Genomic DNA, 22,222 nt, shown 5'->3' on the forward strand with positions numbered 1-22,222 from the left:
AATGCAAGATCTGGTAGAAACCTCTCCTTGGAAAAGATACTGGAGGACTTCGTTACAGAGACAGGCAAAGCTGACAAACTTTCAGCTTTTGTTCAAGGGGAAATCTTCGACTTACAAGGCTAGGAAACATGACTGGGTATTATGAAGAAAGCTCTATAAAATCACAGGTGGAAAAAATGCACAAGAAATAAGAATTAACCATTCTTCACAATACAGTAACTAAAACATCATATGAAACTAGTGGGCAGAACATTTAAAGAAACAGAAAGTATACTCAACATGTAGCTCAGCACTTGAATTCATTATGTTAGGTTGTTCTAGTAGTGCGTTCACATGGGTTCAAAATCAATTAGCAAAGTTCTTTGGAACAAAAAAAACTACAAAGTGTTGCTTAATGCAGAGCTATAGCCTGCTTCATAAAGCCCTAAACTCAAAGATTAGTGGAAGCTAGTTGTACACTAAGAAGCTTTATTGCAGGCTTGCCCTTTTCCACATCTTGCCATCAGAGACAGCATACTGGGCTGGATGAACCTGTAACCTGACCCAGCAAGCCTAAAGTGCTAGATAGAGGAAGAAGCAAAGATCTCTCACAGGAAAAAAAGCGTGCTGAAGGGTGGCTAACTACATGCTGGAGTTCCATAAACATTGGGCTACGTATTTTTCAAGCCACCTAGTGCTTTTGCCACTTTGAATGAGTCTGACTTCTCAAATGAAGTAAGGGTGACTTTAAAGTGACAAAATACTGGTTTACAATTTTACAAAAAACAATGTGAAAAACTTTCTGCAGACGAATCCAACATTGATATTTCATGATTAAAGGCATCACCCAACTATAAAACATATTGAACACCAAATGCACACGGCCATTGAGTGATACTTTTGCAGAATGTAAATACATAAACAGGAGTGAAAGGAAAGAGCAGCACATTTACAAGCTTATCTTGCTGAAAGCTTATTTACCAGCAAAGAACAAAGAAAGAAAAGTGGAAAACAACCCGGTAGTCAATCAAGAGTGGAAAAGTCATTTTTCTCTATGCAGAGGATAGAAGTTCAGCCATAGAAAAACAGGTACTGAAGACATCATATATGATATAAACAAGAACCATCCGAACAGAGGAGTTTTAGAGTATGCAGGGTAAGGTATTGAAAACAGGGAAGTTAATGAAAACACCAAGCAAAACCTTATTGTTGAAGATAAAATGGGAAGTAACCAAATAGTCCTGAGCAATACAGTGAAACTATCAAAAAGTGTGGGGAAGGAGAAAGAAGGAAAGATGCAGAGTAAATTCAAAAGGTGACTGGGGAGAAGTAAAATCAGAACTCAAATTCAAAGAGTATGACTCTTTAGAAAGTAGATTTAAATACACTCACAATACTGGTATTAAAAAGCAGCAACAGCTGACTCATCATCAGAAAACTAATGTCCATGGCTTTTGTAAGAACTCAAAGTTTCAAAAACAGGAAAACCTAGAAAGCTATGACAAAAATTTAAGTTCATCACATAAGACACTAAAATCAGTTCATTCTCTGATACATATCAGTGACAGGATAGAAATCTCTGCAGTTTAAACGCTACACATAGTCTTTTTTCATTCAAGGTCTCATCCACACCAAAGAGAAAACAAAAGCAATTTTGAGGCCTTACCTGTATGTAGACGAATGTGAACTTTTAAACTCCCTGAGGTGGAAAAGCATTTCATACAAAATTGGCACTTGAAAGCTTTAATGCCAGTATGTGTTTTTATGTGTGCTGTGAGAGTACTCTTAACGGCAAAGGCGCGGAAACACTGGGGACACTTGAACGGCCTCTCATGGGTATGAATGCGAATGTGGCGTACTAGATCACTTGGTTTTTTAAATTCTTTAGTGCAATATGGACAAACATGCCACCTGATTCCATTTTCTTCACGTATAGAACCTAAAATAAGGAGTAACATAAAAATGAATGTGTTTGAAACATTTTAAGAGTTCTTCAAAAATTTCACTACACTGACAAAATTATATAAAGCAATCAAAACACAAAAACATTTTGCCAAATAGATGCCATTCCAATACACTTGGTAGACAATTAACTCCTCTATCAGATACATTCTACTTCACAAAAATAGCAATGGGCTAGAATGACAAAAACAAAACCCAAGAGAATCCTGTTGAAATTCAAACATTTTTATGCTACTGAAGACAATTTAAAAAAAAAAGAAAAAGAAAAAAAAGCAAAAATCTAAGAAAATAGAACGCAATTTGTATGCCACTTAGAAATATGGAATGTAGGTGTAATACAATATAATACACTAATACACCAGTTAAGTTACAAATACCATATCTAACACAAAATTATCCAACAATGAATATAACTCCTCAACTGTAATGACATCAAATTATTCTAAGTACTACACACTTATCTAACTAACCGGATGAGATACTTTATGTGGCTCTCTTTTCTGCACATGCAGACTTAAATTACAATTTATAAATTTTTAAAGGAGCAAAAACTCTTTAAAAAGTCCTTCTGAAAGACTTAGAACTTAAGGCTACTTTTTCACAAAAGTTATTTTATGACGCACGAACTCTGAGCTCTGTCCTAAAGCAACAGCATACCTTTTCTCAACAAAAATGACAAAAGAAGCTTCTAAATCCCATTAGGCTTTTTTTATTTATACATGCTGTTAATATCAAACATTCTCTCATTTGAGCCAGTTCACGTAGTGGTGGTTTTTTTGTAAATCATGTGAATACACTGAGATTATGTTATTTTATAAAAAAATAAAGGTGGCTGGGTTTGACTGTAGAGCAGTGACCTTTTATTTTTATTTGCAATCAGAGTTTGAGAGTTGTTACTGTTACACACAAGGAACACAAGTTAGTTATTATTACCAGAGGAAAATGTTAATGTTGATTTTTAGCACAGTTATGCCGGACAAGATGAATTTTCAACCTTGGATCAATTTCTGCATCCCTTGCAAAAAAAAAAAAAAAAAAAAAAAAAAGCAACATCAACGTATCTATGAGTTACAATGGACAGACCTCAATGACTGCTTATTGTAAAGCTGGCTCCACCAGGCCAGTCATTAAAGTATGATGGCTATACTTGGAACAAACCACTTCTAGCAACCTTAAAACTTGAGCAACCTTAACACTGAAGTTGCATCTAAACACAGAGATAAAATCCAGATGAACATACATAATACAGTAAGGAGGTGGAATATGAACATGCATTTATGGTGACAATATCAAATCAATACTGCAATTCCAAACACAAGTGACAGGAAGCATTATCCACAAGGCTAACCTTCATCGTTCCCTACATGGCCTAGATCAGTAAAGATCTGCAAGAGGCAGCAGCACTGCACTTCTGCCTCTGTGAGGTCTCACTTCCAAAGAGGAAGAGTAGAGCTTGCTACAACTCTCTGCTCTGGGACGCACCATGAAATCCCAGTCCTTCTCAGAGAAGGATGATTGGGAAGACAGAGAAAAAGATTAGTATTCTTTCTTTTTTGTCATCCTCCAAAAACTCCACTGATCTAAATCCAGAAGATTCGACAGAGTAACTTCACTTAATGCCATTCTGACACATTTTAGTGTAAGTATAGTGAAAGTTATAAATGTTACTACCATAACTTCTACACATACTGTATTTTACATAAAAGTAGATAAAGTTTTTAACTGATTCACACTATGTTTTGGGAAATCCCTTTATAAAGCCATCGACACACCCACAAATACAGTAGTCCTTACAGCCCAAGAAAGTAGCAAGCAGTGGCAACATTACCAGGTAAAAACGGTGATTTTTTCTTAATAATCTTTTTTTCTTTCTTGTCCAATTTATCTGTACTCTCTTGCTCCTTATCTTGTTCTGCATTAGAGTCAGCCTGATGATTTGAGAGAGTCTGGACGTCTGGATTCTGATCCTGGGCCCCAGGAGTCTTAGCCTGGTTGCAGTCAGTAGAATGTGCAGAGACAGGAATTGAAGACAACCCACTGTTCTCTAAAGCTTGCTAGAAAAGAACAAAAAAGCTTCTAGATTGAGAAACAAACATTCCAAAGTTGCTCCAACTTTTCTCAAACAACAACTTAGAAGACAGAACGCAAATATAATGAAAGGAATTAAACATGTCATACTCCCAGAACTTTAGGCAGATTTCAAATTTGCAAAACCAGTCTTAACACAACACTGATTTTTTACGGTTTGTGAAATTTTAAGCTGGATTTCCTGTACTAATACATGTGCCAACAACCACCTTTCAGAAAAGCCCCGATTTTTTTCTTCAGAATCAAGCATTTGCCAGAAATATATAGGTATCTCTTATGCCTACTACATGACAGAATAATTCCCCTTAAAAAGTCTAATTTGAAGCCCATCAGCTTGTGGAGAAGCCATAAATGATATAAATTAAAAGGAAGAATGATAAACCAAAGAAATGCTTGGAAAAGCTCAAAAGCCTGTGTTAACAAACCACTGATAACCATCTGACCAAGGCAAGAGCTATGCACTCATTTTCATCTGCACCTGGAAGAGACTGGAGTGAAGGCACCTTTATAGATACTGCTGTGACTGAAAAGGCTCTGCATCAAAGATCTCAAACACACATTTAAGTAGGAGTGTGAAGACATTTGACCACTTGGAAGACAACTACATTTCATTTTTATTTTCTACGACAATATGGTTAGTGGTGCTCGTACAATAACTTAAAGAACCAACCTCAAAACCTGATTTTTTTCTTTAATAGCTATTAAGACAATAATTATATTTTGTTTTGTAATTTGTTACAACTACACATCACATTCCAGACATCAGAGAACTCTGCACAGGTAACATGGTGAACCTGCACATACCTACATGTAACATTCAGGTCTTCCAACAAGAAATTTAAATGGTACTTAAAAAACTAGCAATGAAAAAATACCTTAAAGGTTAGCAGGCTATCAGCAATACTAAAGAGTATTCTCTACCCTGTTCCATTATGTGGTGGAGGCTGCAGAACAAGCACAAACAGTTGAATTACTGCCCTGCATCTCTTCTGTGACATAGCATCTCCTGCTGTCAGTATCAAGGACTGAATAACGGGTTAGAGAAAATACTGGTTCACGCAGGAAGGAGTTTTCTTGCACAAACAGCAAATATTCAAATAGTCCTTATTAATTAGAAGAGGATGAAGACCCCATATACGTTTTTACTTTTTTACCCAAAATATTTTTCCCCTCTTAAATGTCATCATGTTTTAAGCATGGCATAACTTAAGGATGTGCCACAAGCTGCTTCTAGGCAACAGAAAAAGCCGAAGAGATCAATAAAATGTCCATATATGGGTGTGTACACTTAAAGCTTTGTTCTAGTTCATGTAAACAATATTAATAACCTTGCTTTTGTTCCACACCCGTTCAGTAGATCTTGACAATTCTCTCAACTGATACATCATTTAGAAATGCAGAAGGAATGCTACCACTGAAAATACAGAGAACAAATTTCACTAAAATAAAAGAAATGAGAAACTAACCACTGAAACAAAGCTCTTCTCACACACAGCTCTTACCTGCAAAATATCTCTATTGATTCCCACTGCAATGTTGAGTTGTTGACCAGGTTGTTGAGGCTGGTTATTTTCTACAGGACTCGGTTCTGATAACTCAAGGAGCTGCTGGATGACATCAGTTACAGCCTGCTGACCTTGATGCGCAGTAGCTGAAGACACTTGGTTTTCTGTCTGTTGAAGAAGTGGAGACCGAAAATGCGTGGCCTGAAATATATAGCAGTACATTTGTAAAGGAAGATGAAAAGTATCTATGAATTCATTCGGTTCCCTTGTCTGAAATGTCTGTTAACTCTCCAGTACAAGGATGTCCACTTGCATAAGACAAGGATTACACAGAGTTGTCATTCAAGGTCTGCTCCACTAAAGAACCTGTATATCCCTGTTCTGGAGTTCTTCCTAAGCTGTGTAACTGTAAGCTTACAGCTTGAATTAAGTTCATAACTACTGAACCTTCAACCAGTTTACAAAACACAGAGATCAATTACCGAATTCCACATGTGGAGGACACTTTAAAAATAATTCCAAAACAAATAAATGGCACTGCTATGGTTGTCTTTTTAAAGTTCACATTTAACTACTAATCCAAGTCCCTTGGAAAAATAACCTTCTATTAGTGGAGATTTGTGTTGTTACATCAAAACCTTTCAGAACAATTAAACTACTAACATTTTTCACCTCAACTTTTAACAGTAGAAATCTCTTAGCTTTAGAAGTATCTCTTCGTACTCTAAAAAGTTACTAAAATACTAAAAAAAAATATAAAAAATAAAAACAACTTAAAAGTCTAAGAAACAAGTTTCTTAATCTTTGATTTGATAATTGTATCTTAGGCTACCTTAGTAACAAATATGAAGAAAAAAATGGTAATATCCTTGGTATTTCTTTTTAAAACCAGAAATAAAGACTCCTTCTCTTCTCCTTCTTCTCCTTCATTTATAAACTTCACTTCCTTATAACAAATAGACTGCATAAGTATACCATCACTGAAACAACTGCTTTCAATCCTTTATTTTACTGCAGAAAAGAGAAATACATATTTATATAATGGCTAACCCCATAATCCTATTTCTTAGAACACACTGGATATTTGCTTCTAATATTCACTTCTCTTCTCTAAAAATAACAACTTCCAGGCATGCACACACGCAGACATATATACACACACATATAAAAATGCTATCTTCTTTCAGATCATTTTGAACAAAGAGTAATCTTAGGCTTCATGGGTATAATATTTCTTCTGATCTGAAAACTCCCCTGAGATTTTCTGTATACTGACACATTACATACAGTCGAAATGACACTCTCACTGCATTTGAGGACGGTTACAAAGAAATATATTAAGAAAAATTAACTTGAGTTATGTCCTGAGAATTTGATGAAGTACTGTTAACAGCTTCTCATGACATGATATAAAACAAACCCTTATGACATTTCTCTTGCATGCATGTGAGAATAGCACTTGCTATTTTGCTGATTTAACCATCAGTTCATCTTTTTTCATGTCACCAGTGGGACATACTGAAAGACTCCAGCTCTTCAGATTCCAATTTAGCAAAATTTCTATAAACATTTTGATATGTATTTTACAAAATACAACACACTACACATCATTTTCAGTGCAATAAACAGGAACTGAAGCAAAGTGTTTTGCTGAAGCGCGGAACAGCTCTTTATGGAGATCATTAATTTTCTTCAAACAGAAAGCAGGGAAGCTCTTTAGTAGAGCAGGAAGCCTACAATAAAAAGTTCGTAAAACTCTCCCAGGCTTTAAAAAAAAAAAAAACAACCAAAAAAAACCAACAAACTGTTAATGAAGGAACTACTCAACATTATCTTTGACATGAAAATTATAATATTACATGTATTTAGCCAACGTGTTCACATATTATACAGCAGTTTGTATATAGTCTCATGGAGGTTATCTTTTTTGAAAAATAATATATACAAATGCATGTGTATAAAGTCTGTTAGCACTACTACTAAAATAACTTCCTCATTATGAAATGTGTCAGAGGTCTCTTTGTAGGTCTTGCATCAATAACAGATTTTTAAAATAGCATAAAGAATTAAATGTTTTATTACTACTTCATAGCTCCACATTTGTTCAACTGGAATAGTAGACCTTGTGATCACCTTAGATCACCTTAGTCTGTCTGATCTGCTGTGTAATGCAGACAACGTGATTACTCTGAGTGAATTACTCCTTCAAGTAAAGTAACTGCACAGAAATTATGCCACTTCTTTAAATGAAGTAATTTATTGTGGTAACTTTTTCTGTTGCTATCCAACCGCTCCAACAGTAAATTATCCACACTAAAATCCCATACTTTATTTCAAAGTGTGAATCTGTCTAGTGTCAACCCTCAAAACTGTTTTTTTTTCTCTTCTCTACTAAAAAGATCACAGGTTTTTCTCTTTTCTTCAAAACAGCAGATCAAGTCATCCTTAAATACGTTATCTGATGGGAAAAACAGATAATGCACTTTGAATCCCTTCAAGAATAAAATATCGTATCATACTTCAAAAATTCTGATGGCTCTGCTTCCTTCTGCATCTTTGAATACAGTTAATGAACAGTGAACACGATAAAAAAGACAATCAACAAAAGCAAGAATTCCTAGAATGAAGTACAGAGGACATATAAGATTTTCATTCCTATGTGAGGTTTCTTCTCTAAATAAGATTACCAAAACTAATCTTTCCAGGCAAGAAAACCTAACTTTTAGTTGATCTATAAATTATTACCTCTTCCATCCTTCTTTATAAGGGCAATTTTACATCCTTGAAAACTCCTATGAAGTGAACATAACCTACTCTTCCCATTCTTCTATATGTGATTTTATTTTTGGCCATATCAGAACATGTATTGCTTGGTACATCCAGATCACCAAGCAATTCAGATCACTGTGTTTCAGTGATTTGTTGTTTTCATAAATTACCTCAATCTCTTTATCATCCCTATTTGTGATGGTTTTTCATTTTCTTCCAGGTCACTGATAAACTATTAAAAAGTGTAGCGTCAAGAATTAATTTTCAAGGGACTTCACCAGAAACACAGCAACAGTGGTGATTCCCTGTGCACCTCTTTTAAAAGTTCTTTCAGAAAGTTTTAAAAATCACTTACAGTGCCTCACATTAATTTTAGTACATTATTCCATTTGAAAGTAAAACACATATCCCCGCTTTTTATCACCTCCATTACAAGAAAGAAAAAGAAGAATCATTAAGGATGCAACTAGTTCTACTTAACAAAAAGTTAACATTAAGTAAGAGAAAAGTACCTATACATTTTCTTAAAACCATGTGTGACACATGGTGCAGCTCCATGGAGGAATCTAAGCATACCCTAGTTCAACAAATGAATAGCAACTGCACATAAACAAGCAGGTTACAAAGGAGGAATATCTGAAAACACCTAACAAAATTGTTGCTGATTCACCTTGGTGTTGAGGTCTGTCTGCATCAGCTTTGAGGGGATGCCATGCATTCCTTTCACATAAAATTCCTATACATGCTACAGTATATAGTTAGTACCGTAAAAAGAGGAGGTACCCTAGCAAGGGCAAAGAGAATTCAGGTTTTGTGCTCTAACTGCTACACCAGAAAGTCAAGCTTCTCCTTGCTTGTGTTCCTAGATCTGCTACATGTAAGCTGAAGTTGACTCTGTAAAGGTTCACACTTAAACTGCTTGGTTACTCAGCAGTTACTAAGTCATTCTCTGGAGAAGAAACAGGTTTGAAGACACTAAGACTAAGGATGGAATGGGATCATTTCTTCCACTCGGCAGCCAAGAGCACCAGGCAGTTCTGGGAGGGGGGATGAATGGGATCCATTGCTCCCAAATGGCACCTCTCACTAGGGAAAAACCTGGCATTCTGCATCAAGTACGGGGAACCACACAATGTGGCACAATTGACAACTATCTTTTCAGACCCGTGCTTTCACACACACGCACATCCTCCCCTAAAAACCAGAAATCATCTCTGATACCACTCCTTACTAAGAAAAATAACGTCAGTTGACTAAAAAAATGAAAATTTACTTAAACTACTTTTGAAGAACAGCCATTTTTAATATTTTTTGAAGTCTTGCAAGAAACATAGTATAACTATTTATTTAATACAGTAAATATCAGTAATTAGTTCAAATCAGTTCTGTTTAGCTTTAAGTTAACTGGTCGTAGAACAGTGAATTCACAGCAAAAGATAAAAAGACAGCTAACAGACTGGTTACAGTGGCTTTAAAGCAATAGTGCCACATTTCCTAGTCCTTAGTTTTGCAAGTTCTGTACACAAGAAGATAATCAGAGGCTGAAGTTAGGAAGGGGGGAATGCAAGTCATGTGCTGCAACATATAGCTGACAAAAAAAAAAAACATGCTTCATAGCTGTAACACAACATTCTAATGCTCTCACTGTGACTGGCACATCAAGACCTGCCTGCCTGTCCATCAAGACTGCTTGCTATGGGGTTCCAGAAAGCCAGCCCTGCATCGTCCTTCCCCGGCTCCATGGGCTCTTCCTGAGCCTCACAATTCCCCTGCTGCCTCAATTCCAACCAACTCAATCAGCACTAACACAGCTCATTCCCTCTCCACCCAAACCATGGTATCCCTGTGAAGTAAAGCCAGAGGGGCAGGATAATCCAGTATTTATGAGTGTCCTTACTCTCCTCTGATCTTTCTACGCAGGAGAATATTTGCTTCCATTTTGAAGATCTAATGAACTGAATTATGTGCAAAATCATGAGCGTATAACAAATGAGGGAATATAATCCATTCAAGATGTGTTCCATTCCTTAAAAAACAGCAACATTCACCAATAAGTTTGCCTTCACATACCAGCTGATCAACGTCGCACAGAGGACTGTTGCATATCCTTTTCCAACAGTGAAATGAAAGCTTACAAAATTCTGTAAAGTTTCTCCCACTTTTAGTCTCAACACAAAAATATGACAAGAACTGTACACTTACATTCTTCCACTTGTTATCAACAGGTTGCAAAAGATTAGTAGGGGATGTTGTTAAAGGCTGAGTGACAGAGTCCTACAAAGAGACGAAAATAAAGTATTTTAAGCCTTTGTAGAAAAAGAAGAAAAACATGGCTAATATTACATATGAGAGTAACACAGTTAATTTTCCCACAGCATGGAGACTAAGAACAGGAAAAAACAGACTATGGAAGAGATCAATAGTACCTAGAATCACTAATGTTATTTTGTAGTTCATAAACATTAAACAAACACAAGTTACAGAAATTAGTACCTTATCTATAAGCACTGATGCAGCAAAAGACAAATAACAACATTACAGTAAGCATATTTTACAAGATGTACTCGTGTACCACACAAGAATGCATTCTTTGATAGCACAGCACTTCAAGAGACTTCAACTTTTGGAATTTGTTGTATTAAGGATATAATCGTTCATCCCCAGGTATATAACCAGGGACCACAGAGACTGACCACAAACTTCAGAAAAGAATTATTGTATCGGAGATTTGTTGTTAAAGAAGCTCTGCAAGTTTTGAGCAGAATGAAGTCAGTTCTAATATAAGAATTCCAGTGCTAATCTAAAAATATACCATCTTTCTATAGCAATGAAAATCAATCACTAAATCTCTGCAGTTTCAAATATAAAATTAAAAAGTGTAGTACTTTCAACATGCAATTGATATGTCAGTTATTATCTTTGTTCTTCCTTGTTAAACTTGGCACCTGTTTTTAGAAAGAAAATTTTTTCTCCTATTTTGCTTATACTATTGTCTGGAGGTATTCTTTACTCTTCCTCCCTGCAGGCAAGCAGGGAAGTATGCATGCAGCAAAGAGAATAACAACACATTCTGTAATATCAATGCGCAATGCAAGTGCAAAATACTGAAGCAAATCAAAACAAGGAAAACGCAGTTGGACAGGGAAAGCAAACATGGTAGCACAAAAGAATCATCTTCCATTCTGCTTTTAAGATGATGCTTGTGAACGTAGAGATGCACAAAAAGACATAGAAATTACATGTACTTGCAAGTAAATAGGACACATCAGTCTTTTTTAAAATTTTAGTTAACCTGAAGAGATAGATAGCATGTGTTATGCAAGAAAGCTTTATGAAATCTAGAAACCAAAAATGGTTCTCCAAACAACACTAGTTGTTTTCAACAAGATACAGCTGCATAACGAAATTGAGACTTTACATTTCAATCCCCCTCTTCAAAGTCTGATACTACTTGTCATCTTTTGGCCTTTACAGCATAAAAGCTGGAAATGATGCAAAATGGAGTGGAATAAAGGTAGAAAAGGTAATTCTAGTCAAAGAAAAAAAAAATGTATTATGATACATTAAATATGAACTGGCTCAAAAAATAAAATAGCTTTATGAAACCAGAAGCATTCTGCAATTTAGCTTCTTATATCTGGGTAAAGAAAAAGAAACCAACAACAAAAACATTCAGTGCTTCCAATAAAGCTAGGATCTTTCCTTCACGATCTGTCAAACAAAAAGCTAACACTTAAAACAAGTTATAAGAAATACTCAGAAAAACAATTCACTATGTCTTTATATGAACTAGAAAGATATGATTTCTGAAAAATAAGTATTTCATTGTTCCAGCAAAACTTCATAAGTATTTTTATGTTATTTGTGGAGGAAAGCTTTCCTCCACACAGTCTGTAAGCACCAGAACCATATTTTATGTAGTTGTAGAATAGAACATTGTACTTTCATCTAAGCTCTCAAATTTTTAATTATTTTTGCATATACTTGGCCAATTTACATTCTGCCAATATTTAATAATGCAAATTAATTCAAAAAATTACATAAGACTTTAAAAAGACAAAAACTAGCTACAGGTCCTTTAGTTCTAACCCATCTGAAGAACTACTGGAATTAGGATATAGATCTAATTAAACTCTTAAAGGTATTTTCACATTATACCAAGGAAAACTTACTGCTGGAACATGAGATCCATCTGCTGAAGAGCTTGCAGAATTCTGTGGACCACCCATGTGCATCTTGCTGATATGTGTATTTAAACTACCCAGGCTTTTGAAGATACAGCTACATTCTGTACAGTTGTATGTAGGGCCATTCTTCACCTTCAATAGAACAAAAAAAAAAAAACTAAATAAATTTTCCATAATTCTACCAAGTTTTCTACTCCTCAATATTTATCCACATAACACATATACCACAGGGTTATGAAGATAAAATGGTTCGTTTTTCCAAGTTACTGATATCCAGTTATAGAATCAGTCTGGTACCTCTTGGATATCAAGTCAACTGTAATCTACATGCATGACTGTCATCTCCTATTACCACTTCTCAAGATTGGGAAGCACCAGAGAGCAAAACAAATGTCATCTGGCAAATGAGGTCTCAAATTTTTCCCTCCTTACAATTTCCTACCATTACACGTTTAGAAGCAAAACCTAAAAGCAACTTTATCAATTAAATGTGTCTGAAGATGTAACATCATATATAATACAAATGGAAGTCTGGAAAGATGAAGAGAAAAAAATGCAGATAAATTATCTTGAAATTCTGGCTCTCTTTTGCTTACTTTTGCATACATACCTTTTATAAATTTCCAAGAAAAAAAAAAAAAAAAAAAATCAATTTTTTGGGTTAAAGTAGAATAAATGTGAGAGATTGGGTCAAAGATCACAGGAACTGGAGAAAAAAAAAAAAAAAAAAAAACACTACCCAGAAAAACCTCAACCAACCAAAACCCACCAAAAAACCAACATAGTGAAGGGCAGGGAAGTTTAATGTACAGTTTGAACTGAATTTGAAGACAATGGATGATGATGTGTGATCAGCAGCAATTTGTTTGGGACTTTCAGGCCAAGGAGCTGAGGTAATTAAAGCAGCTAAATTTGCAGATTCAAATAATCCTCACCTCCCCCTCCTCCTGATTCTATCACATAGCAGTATTTTCAATATGTAGAGAACATTCAAGTTTTCAAAATAAAACGTGCTGCTTGGAATATAGTGTGGAATTTTGTATTTTCTGACATTAGCTTAAACTGGTAACAAGACTTTCAGAAAGAGGTATCAATTAATAAAATACAGGTATGACTAAAGAGTGATAAACAAAGTGAGAATCAACCCAGTTCATTATTACCTGTAATGTTATTTTGTGACTGTTTCAGGATAAAATGAAGAATTAATAGAGTTCTGCATGAAGTGCATGAAGTCTTGAAGAAAATACAGTGACAGCAATAAAGCAAAAAATTCAGCAAAGTATCCAAAGCAATAACTTAAACGTAGGCTCAAGAGCACAGAACACAGTAAGACATGATCAAGAGGCAGCATCTAAAGTCCTTTGTCCTACAACTTTTTTTTTTTCCTTACAGAAAAATAGAGTAACATAAAGAAGTGAGAAATGTTTTTGGCTTGATCCTAAACAATCTTGTAATATTGGAAAAAAAAAAAATCAATGTAAACTATGAAATTAATGTTGGTGCATTTTTTCATGTAGCAAAAGCTATCACATATAGGTAGCTGTGATCAGTGAGGAAGACTACTCACATATAGTCATATGAAATGTAAACACATGATTTAATATAATTAAGTGTAATACAAAACACTAAGACATACTTAATGAAGGACCACATCCTAGAAATAAGAAACTCTTAACACCCTAAAAGAATTCTTAGTAAAAAAAATCCAATAAATAAGATATACTGTTGCAACACAAAAATGGGAAACAAGAAAGCAAATCTCGGAGTCAGGGGAGAGAGTGAGAGCAGAGATTATACTCTACACACTGAGGAAAAAAAAAAGAGAAAAGGAAAAAAAAAGCTGCCCCTATAAGTTTATACCTTTCAAATCAACACTAGATCTCTTTCTACAGGTATTTCCAACCACAGACCACTGAAGTCAGCAAGGAAATTACTGAGCAAAGTTGCATAGCCAATGTTGCTGAGAATATTATATTACATCATCATAGCTGCACCTTTCGAATCCTAAAAATGGTCTGTTACAAAGAAGAAGAAAAAAATCAGCATAAAGAGGTCTAAGACAACAATATTTTTTATCTTATTTTGGAATTTTCTTCCACCTGTAACTGAAACACCTCTGAAAAAGGCTGTAAGATATATTCTACTTCAAAGACAAATTGCAAGCATGCTCTATGATGGGGTTAGCGGGTGGCTATTTGAAATTTTTCACCACCTTCTGCGTTGCTGCTTTTGGCTTACTTTCATCTGATGACGGGGTGACAGCATCGGTGGACAAGGGATGAGCAACGGATATCATCTACCTGGACTTGTGCAAAGCTTTTGACACTGTCCCGCACAACATCCTTCTCTCTAAACTAGAGAGACATGGGTTTGATGGATGGACCACTCGGTGGATAAGGAGCTGGCTGGATGGCCGCACTCAGAGAGTGGTGGTCAACGGCTCAATGTCCATGTGGAGACCAGTCACGAGTGGTGTCCCTCAGGGGTCCGTGTTGGGCCCGGCCCTGTTCAACATCTTTTGTCGGCGACATGGACAGTGGGATAGAGTGCACCCTCAGCAAGTTCACCGACGACACCAAGTTGTGTGGTGCTGTCGACACGCTGGAAGGGAGGGATGCCATCCAGAGGGACCTTGACAGGCTGGAGAGGTGGGCCCGTGCATACCTCATGAAGTTCAACCAAGCCAAGTGTAAGGTCCTGCACCTGGGTCATGGCAATCCCAGGCACAAATACAGGCTGGGCGGAGAATGGATTGAGAGCAGCCCTGAGGAGAAGGGCTTGGGAGTGATGGTGGACGAGAAGCTCAACATGAGCCAGCAATGCGCCCTTTTGGCCCAGAAGGCCAACCGCATCCTGGGCTGCATCAAGAGGAGTGTGGCCAGCAGGTGGAGGGAGGTGATTCTCCCCCTCTACTCTGCCCTGGTGAGACCCCACCTGGAGTACTGTGTCCAGTTCTGGAGCCCCCAACACAAGAAGGACATGGACCAGTTGGAGAAGGTCCAGAGGAGGGCCACGAAGATGATAAGAGGGCTGGAGCACCTCTTCTATAAGGAGAGGCTGAGAGAGTTGGGGCTGTTCAGCCTGGAGAGGAGGCGGCTCCGGGGAGACCTTATAGGTCTTCCAGTACCTCAAGGGGGCCTACAGGAAAGATGGGAAGAGGCTGTTCAGTAGAGTCTGTTGTGATAGGACGAGGGGTAAAAATAGGGGGTTTAAAGTAGAGGGAGGTAGTTTTAAAATAGAGGGAGGTAGATTTAGATTGGATATTAGGAAAAAAATTTTTACACTGAGGGTTGTAGAACACTGGAACAGGTTGCTGAGAGAGGTGGTGGATGCCCCATCCCTGGAAACATTCAAGGCCAGGTTGGATGGGGCTCTGAGCAACCTGATCTAGTGGGGGACGTCTCTGTTCCTTGCACGGGGTTGGACTAGATGACCTTTGAAGGTCCCTTCCAACCCTAACCATTCTACGATTCTATGATTCTAGCCCTCATTCTCCTGACACAGGTACATATTTATACACCTAAATCCACTAATAATTTATTACTCTATCAATGTACTGAAAAGACAATGGCAAATGAAGGTTTTGGTACTTATCCTAAGTATACATTTATTCAGACTGAGCTATTTTAGGGAACCTTGTAGGCAAAACCAACAAACTAGAACTTACACTACAGCAGTAAAATCCATATTGGCTGCAGAAAGCACCAGAGAGCACAGAAAAATCAAAGAGTATAACTTAAATACTGAAAATTAAATAAGAAGTATATAAGCACCAACCACTTTATCAACAATTGTATTTACCTCTGAATGAACTCTCTGTATGTGTGACTGAAGATTGCCTTTCTGAGAAAAGGCTGCAGGACAAAAGGCACAAGCATGGGGTTTCTCACCAGTGTGCTTGATCATATGGGTCTGCAGTGCCCCCTTCTGGTTAAAGGCTTTTCCACATTCACTGCATTTAAAGGGCCTTTCACCTTAAAGGGAAAAAAAAAAAAAAAGAAGGACGTGGTGTATGGGGCTTTAAATAAAGGTTAGCAGCTTACTGTATCAAAGTGAAAAATAATACCAGTGAAAATAAAATACTGCATAGAGGTACCTGTACACAGACACACATAAACACATAAACGTACATCATTAGGTGTTTTGACAATTAAATTGTTTACCTCAACCACCAATCTCACCATCTCTGATAAAGATGTAGCTTTGTGAAAAAGTTTTATGACCTAACTGATGATGATCAGTTAAAATGCATAAATAAATGAAACCGGTAAGAAACAATTATTTAGAACAGCTTCCCTCAACTTATGGTTTGGAAGATCTCAGAAGCTGTTTTGCAAAACCATTGGAGGAAGAGAAAAGGGGAAAAGAAAAGAAAAACCAAAACCACATATGCCATTCTTTTACACCAAATCCTATAAAATGCATATACCTGCACAGAAACAGAGAGAGGAGCAGAGGGTGCAATGGACAGTAATAAATAACTAACAATCTACAAATGTAACCTTTTATTTACTCTAAAACAAAGAAGTCTCACAGCAACACTGCAAAAGATGGCCAATGGTTCCCACTCCCCGATAAATATTAATAGTCACTCACTCTTTACATCCACTTATTGAAAATGTGCATTAAAATACTGTTTTTATTGTATGATATATTAAAACCTGGAATGTTCATATTATTACTGAAGATTAAAGAAAATGTAGGTAATACAGTTACAAGAATGCTCCGTCAGTATTTCCTCATCTTGGTGTACTCAGTGCTGTGCATACTTACAGTTACTTGTATATAAAGAGATTAACCATTAAAAACTCCCCAGAAATTTTAAGTGACAAAACATAATATAACTGCATTAACATATCAGAAAGCTACATATTTTAAACACACAGATACTAAGAATAAAGTTCAGTTTCTGTCAACCATGCATTTGAAAATGGACTACTGGAAATCTCCACTGTGAACTCAGTATCACTCAGTATTGCTCTTTTTTTTTTTTTCTCTTAGGGAAACATTTTAGCTGTGGGAACTCCAGGACCTTGAGAACATTTAACATTTTGCCTTTACACATTTCTATAGCAAAAACACTATGAGCATACCGTATGTTATGTCTGCCACATCAGTAAGTACTGGCATGTGCTAAATATTATGCATACTAAAGCAGTTTTAATTATTTTTATATGACTTCTAATTATAGAGTTGTAATTACATCTAGTTTAAAATTATTAATTCTTAATTAAATTCACATTGTTTGAAATAAAAGCAGCTATTTTCTGAAAAAGATTACAAGCATATAAGTCACATAGTATAAACTCTGAAGGAACTTGTATTTTCTACTCTGCTGGTTATGGCTTTTAAAAAACGTGAGTTTTACATATTTTAAAAACATATTAAAATACAGAACACTAATTCAAATCTTGAAATAGAGTGACAAAATTCATGTTGGGCTTTCCCAGGTAAAAGTCTTAGCTTTCATTAACAGCTGCTACTGGACACATAGAAGTATTCCTTCAGGTTAAGTTTGTCTATTTAAGTAAATGTCATTATGAAAACTGAATCTTAATTCTAGTGTGGAAATGTGGAATTTCTGTATTTCTGAAGCATAATGTAATAAAATACAGATTTGGGAGGGGGAATGGCAGGTTCATTACTTAGTTATTAACAAAGGAAATGCAATCCCTGAGAATTTTTTTTTCCCTCCCAAAGGGTCTAAGTGCTTGAAATTAATAGCTACGAAGAAAAAAAAAAGTATTGCAATTAAGACACTAATGTAATGCTGTACATACAGCACAGACAAGCTCTTTTAACAACTGAAGACTTAAGTATTCTAAATCCTTTAAAGTAGAGTTCTTCTTACCTACATATTTTACAGTACCTCAAGCAACTGGATGCTAGACAGTCTGTCTGCACCAGAGAGACCTGGAACTTAAAATGACGTACTGTCAGGTACAGACTGGGATTACATTTTCTGTCTCTGGTTTCCCAATGGACCAATGTCTTTTTACTCTTCAAAACAACTATAAATGCTCTTGAACTTTCTGAAGCTTTAGAAAAGCGTCCTCAACCAACTATAATCTTGTTTCTTTAACTCTGACTAGAATAAGCTAAAATAATGTATCAAATAGATACAAAACTCTAGAATAAGAAAGTTAACTTTCAGAGGCTTTTTTTGGATATTACTTTCAGGCAACTTTTAAAGTAGGTGCAAGGGTGACCTCTTGTGTTACTATTTTACAATTAAATTATAAAGCTTAAAAAGACTCCTAAGAAAGAGTCACACGATGGAATTTTTATTTTTCCCCTGGCAAAGTTATTCTTGCACATGGCAACTCATCACATCACTGTCTGAACAGACTCCTAATACAAACAACATTGCACAGTTACATAATTACTTTAATTTGCTAAAAACTTGACAAACAGTAATTTATTCACAAGATGGGAAAAAAAAAAAACAGAGAGAGTAAGCACATGAGCACCTTCAATGAACATTTTGTCTCAAGGCAAACGTATATTAGGTACGTTGGCGACAAAAGGAAGACCAGGGAGAACGTAAACCCTCTCTGGAAGGAAATGGGAGACCTGGTTATGTGGGACATGGAGAAGGCTGAGGTATTCTACAATTTTTTTGCCTCCATCTTTGCCAGCAAGGGCTCTGACCACATTGCCCAAGTTGCAGAAGGCAAAAGCAGGGACTGGGAGAATCAAGAACTGCCCACCGTAGGAGAAGAGCAGGTTCAAGACCATCTAAAGAACCTGAAGGTGCACAATTCCGTGGGACCTGATGAGATGCATCCGCAGGTCCCGAGGGAACTGGTGGATGAAGTTGCTAAGCCACTATGCATCATATGAGAAGTCATGGCAGTCCAGCGAGGTTCCCACTGACTGAAAAAGGGGAAACATAACCCCATTTTTAAAAAGGGAAACAAGGAAGATCTGGGGAACTACAGACTGGTCAGTCTCACTTCTGTGCCTGGCAAGGTCATGGAGCAGATCCTCCTGGAGACTATGCTAAGGCACATGAAATAGCAGGAGGTAGCTGGTGACAGCCAGCATGATTCACTAAGGGCAAATCATGCCTGACCAATCTGGTGACCTTCTATGACGGGGTTACAGAGGTGGTGGATAAGGGACAAGTAACTGACTTCCATCTACCTGGACTTGTGCAAAGCATTTGACACTGTCCCGCACAACATCCTTGTCTCTAATCCATGTCTCTGGAGAGACAAGGATTTGACAGATGGACCACTCAGTGGATAAGGAATTGGCTGGATGGTCACAGTCAATGAGTTACAACAGCTCGATGTTCAAGTGGAGACAAGTGGTCTTCTTCAGGGGTCGGTATTGGAACCGGTGCTGCTTAACATCTTTGTTGGCATCATGGAGAGTGGGATTGTTGCACCCTCAGCAAGTTTGCCAACAACAGCAAGTTGTGTGGTGCGGTTGACACACTGGAGGGAAGGGATGCCTTCCAGAGGGACCTTGACAGGTGAGCCTGTACAAACCCCCTGAAGGTCAACAAGGCCAAGTGCAAGGTCCTGCACGCGGGTTGAGGCAATGGACCTGTCAGAGTGAATCCAGAGGAGGGCCGCGAAGATGATCAGAGGGCTGGAGCACCTCTCCTATGAGGACAGACAGAGAGTTGGGGCTGTTCAGCCTGGACAAGAGAAGGCTCTGGGGAGACTTTATTGAGGCCTTCCAGTACCTAAAGGGGGCTTATAGGAAAGATGGGGAGAAAATTTTTAGCAGGGCCTGTTGTGACAGGATGAGGAGAAATGGTTTTAAAGTAGGAAGGAGGTAGATTTAGGCTAGATACAAGGAATGAGGGTGGTGGAACACTGGAACAGGTTGCCCAGAGAGGTGGTAGATGCCCCATTCCTGGAAGTATTCAGTACCATGCTGGACAGGCCTCTGAGCAAACTGATCTAGTTGAAGACGTCCCTGCTCCTTGTAGGGAAGTTGGACTAGATGACCTTTAAAGGTCACTTCCAAGCCAAACCATTCTATGATTCTATGTACGGCTGGTTAAAACCTGAGGACTGTTCTTACACTCCTCTGTACACTTAAAAAACTTTTGTATTACTTTATACTTAGCATTTCTCAGTTATTTCAATTGCTTAAGGGTTAAATAAATACACATACTTATTACAGCAATTTTGCCAAAATCATCTGCTGTTCATTCTGCAGAACTGAATAATCACTTGCCCTTCTTCAGGTATGAAAATTACAATCTAGTCTTATCACCTCGCAAGTTCACTTCTGGATGCCCTGAAAATGGCAGTTACAGTAAGTACAGAAAATATATGGCAGTAACTTTAAATAAATCAATCTAAAAACAAAAGCAAGTCACTATGTTAGCAGTATTGTTCATTCTCACATATTTCTATTCTTTTTGCAATTTCAGAACCTGTACTCTAGAGTATGTAAGATCTCAAGAGTACTTGACTGGCCCTTACCTAGGTATCTCAATTTTAGGGCCCATTGAAACTATTAGTACCAAAATTGATATTCTATAACAAATGAAACCTGTAAAATACTTAAAATTTCCAGATGTATATCATTAGAAACAATTCAAAACATTTTTTAAAGTACACAAATATCCTAAGCAAAGGAATGACATAAAGGATGTTTTAAACCAACAGATAACAGCATCGAATAAGCCAGATGTATTATGACAGAATCACAGAACTATAGTATTAATACTATTTCAAATCCCAGTTGGGAGAAAAATATTTAGCATTTCACAGATTAACTGAATTCTGTAAAAAAATGCAAACTAAAAAAATGAATTCCACGGTCTTACCTGTGTGTATCCTTACATGTCGTGTTAACTGACTCGGCTTCTGGAACATCTTTCCACAGTGAGGACAGGAATATGTAAACCCACTTCTGTCAATATTTCTATTATAAGATCTGGTGTTTGACACTCTATCATTTAGGAAAAAAAAAAAAGAAAGATAAAAAAGGAATGTAAATAAAATCCTCTTAATCCTAATATTAAGCATTACTTTGAATAAGCTGATTTTACTCCATCGTTTTTTAACATACTGTGTAAATGCATACTGTAATCTTTGACAGTTAAAAACCAAACTCTTTAATGATACTAAAAGAACAATGTAAATGGACAACTTTTCTATGTGCCTACAAACACCAAGAATTTTACAGTTATTTCTGTAACGAAACTGATACTTCTAAGAAGTTCTCTAGAAACATTTTCACTCTAAATTTTGCTAGAATTACAGTGACTTCACAACTACTATTTTGGTGGGAACTTTCAACTCTGTGCAACTTTATTTCTTTAGCCTGAACACAGCATGACTTTTGTTTTTAATCAGAACAGGAAGATCTCATGAACCAGAGCACAAATGCAGTTGCTGAGGTGTAACAAAAATCGGTTAAGAATTTAACAACCTAAATATTCACCACTGCTCCTCAAATACAAATCACAATCTCCACAGAGACAGGTGATACAAACTCTCATAATGCATTTCCCTACAAATAAAGATAATTAGTTTAAATGACTGCTGAAAAATAGCAACATGGAAAAAACATCTGATTTTATGCTGGGAAAAAAAAAGAAAAAACACCGAAACTGAGGGGATATCAAAAGACCATTGTAACAACTCAGCTAAAGAAGGTGAAACCAGAAGGCAGTGTGGTATCTAGAGCACTCCACATTTTCCATGCTGCCTGAGTATTTACACCTATACAGTAATCCAGCTTGTCAGTACTGCTTAAAGC

The 22,222-nt window shown here is 36.8% G+C and overlaps 1 protein-coding gene across 1 annotated transcript in view; it reads right to left on the bottom strand.

Moving 5' to 3' along the window:
• The window catches only part of ZNF236 (zinc finger protein 236), an 82,640-nt gene that overhangs the window by 41,360 nt on the left and 19,058 nt on the right, over window positions 1-22,222 (bottom strand). The window contains exons 5-11 of the mRNA XM_086740537.1: window positions 21,285-21,409; window positions 16,292-16,464; window positions 12,476-12,622; window positions 10,506-10,577; window positions 5,532-5,735; window positions 3,770-3,995; window positions 1,646-1,918 (exon numbers count right to left, since the gene is read on the bottom strand). Coding sequence (XP_086596663.1) covers window positions 1,646-1,918; window positions 3,770-3,995; window positions 5,532-5,735; window positions 10,506-10,577; window positions 12,476-12,622; window positions 16,292-16,464; window positions 21,285-21,409 — 1,220 coding nt within the window. The remainder of the gene's footprint in view (window positions 1-1,645; window positions 1,919-3,769; window positions 3,996-5,531; window positions 5,736-10,505; window positions 10,578-12,475; window positions 12,623-16,291; window positions 16,465-21,284; window positions 21,410-22,222) is intronic.

This window comes from Chlamydotis macqueenii, chromosome 2 (assembly GCF_036417535.1).
Source record: "Chlamydotis macqueenii isolate bChlMac1 chromosome 2, bChlMac1.mat, whole genome shotgun sequence".
NCBI lineage: Eukaryota > Metazoa > Chordata > Aves > Otidiformes > Otididae > Chlamydotis > Chlamydotis macqueenii.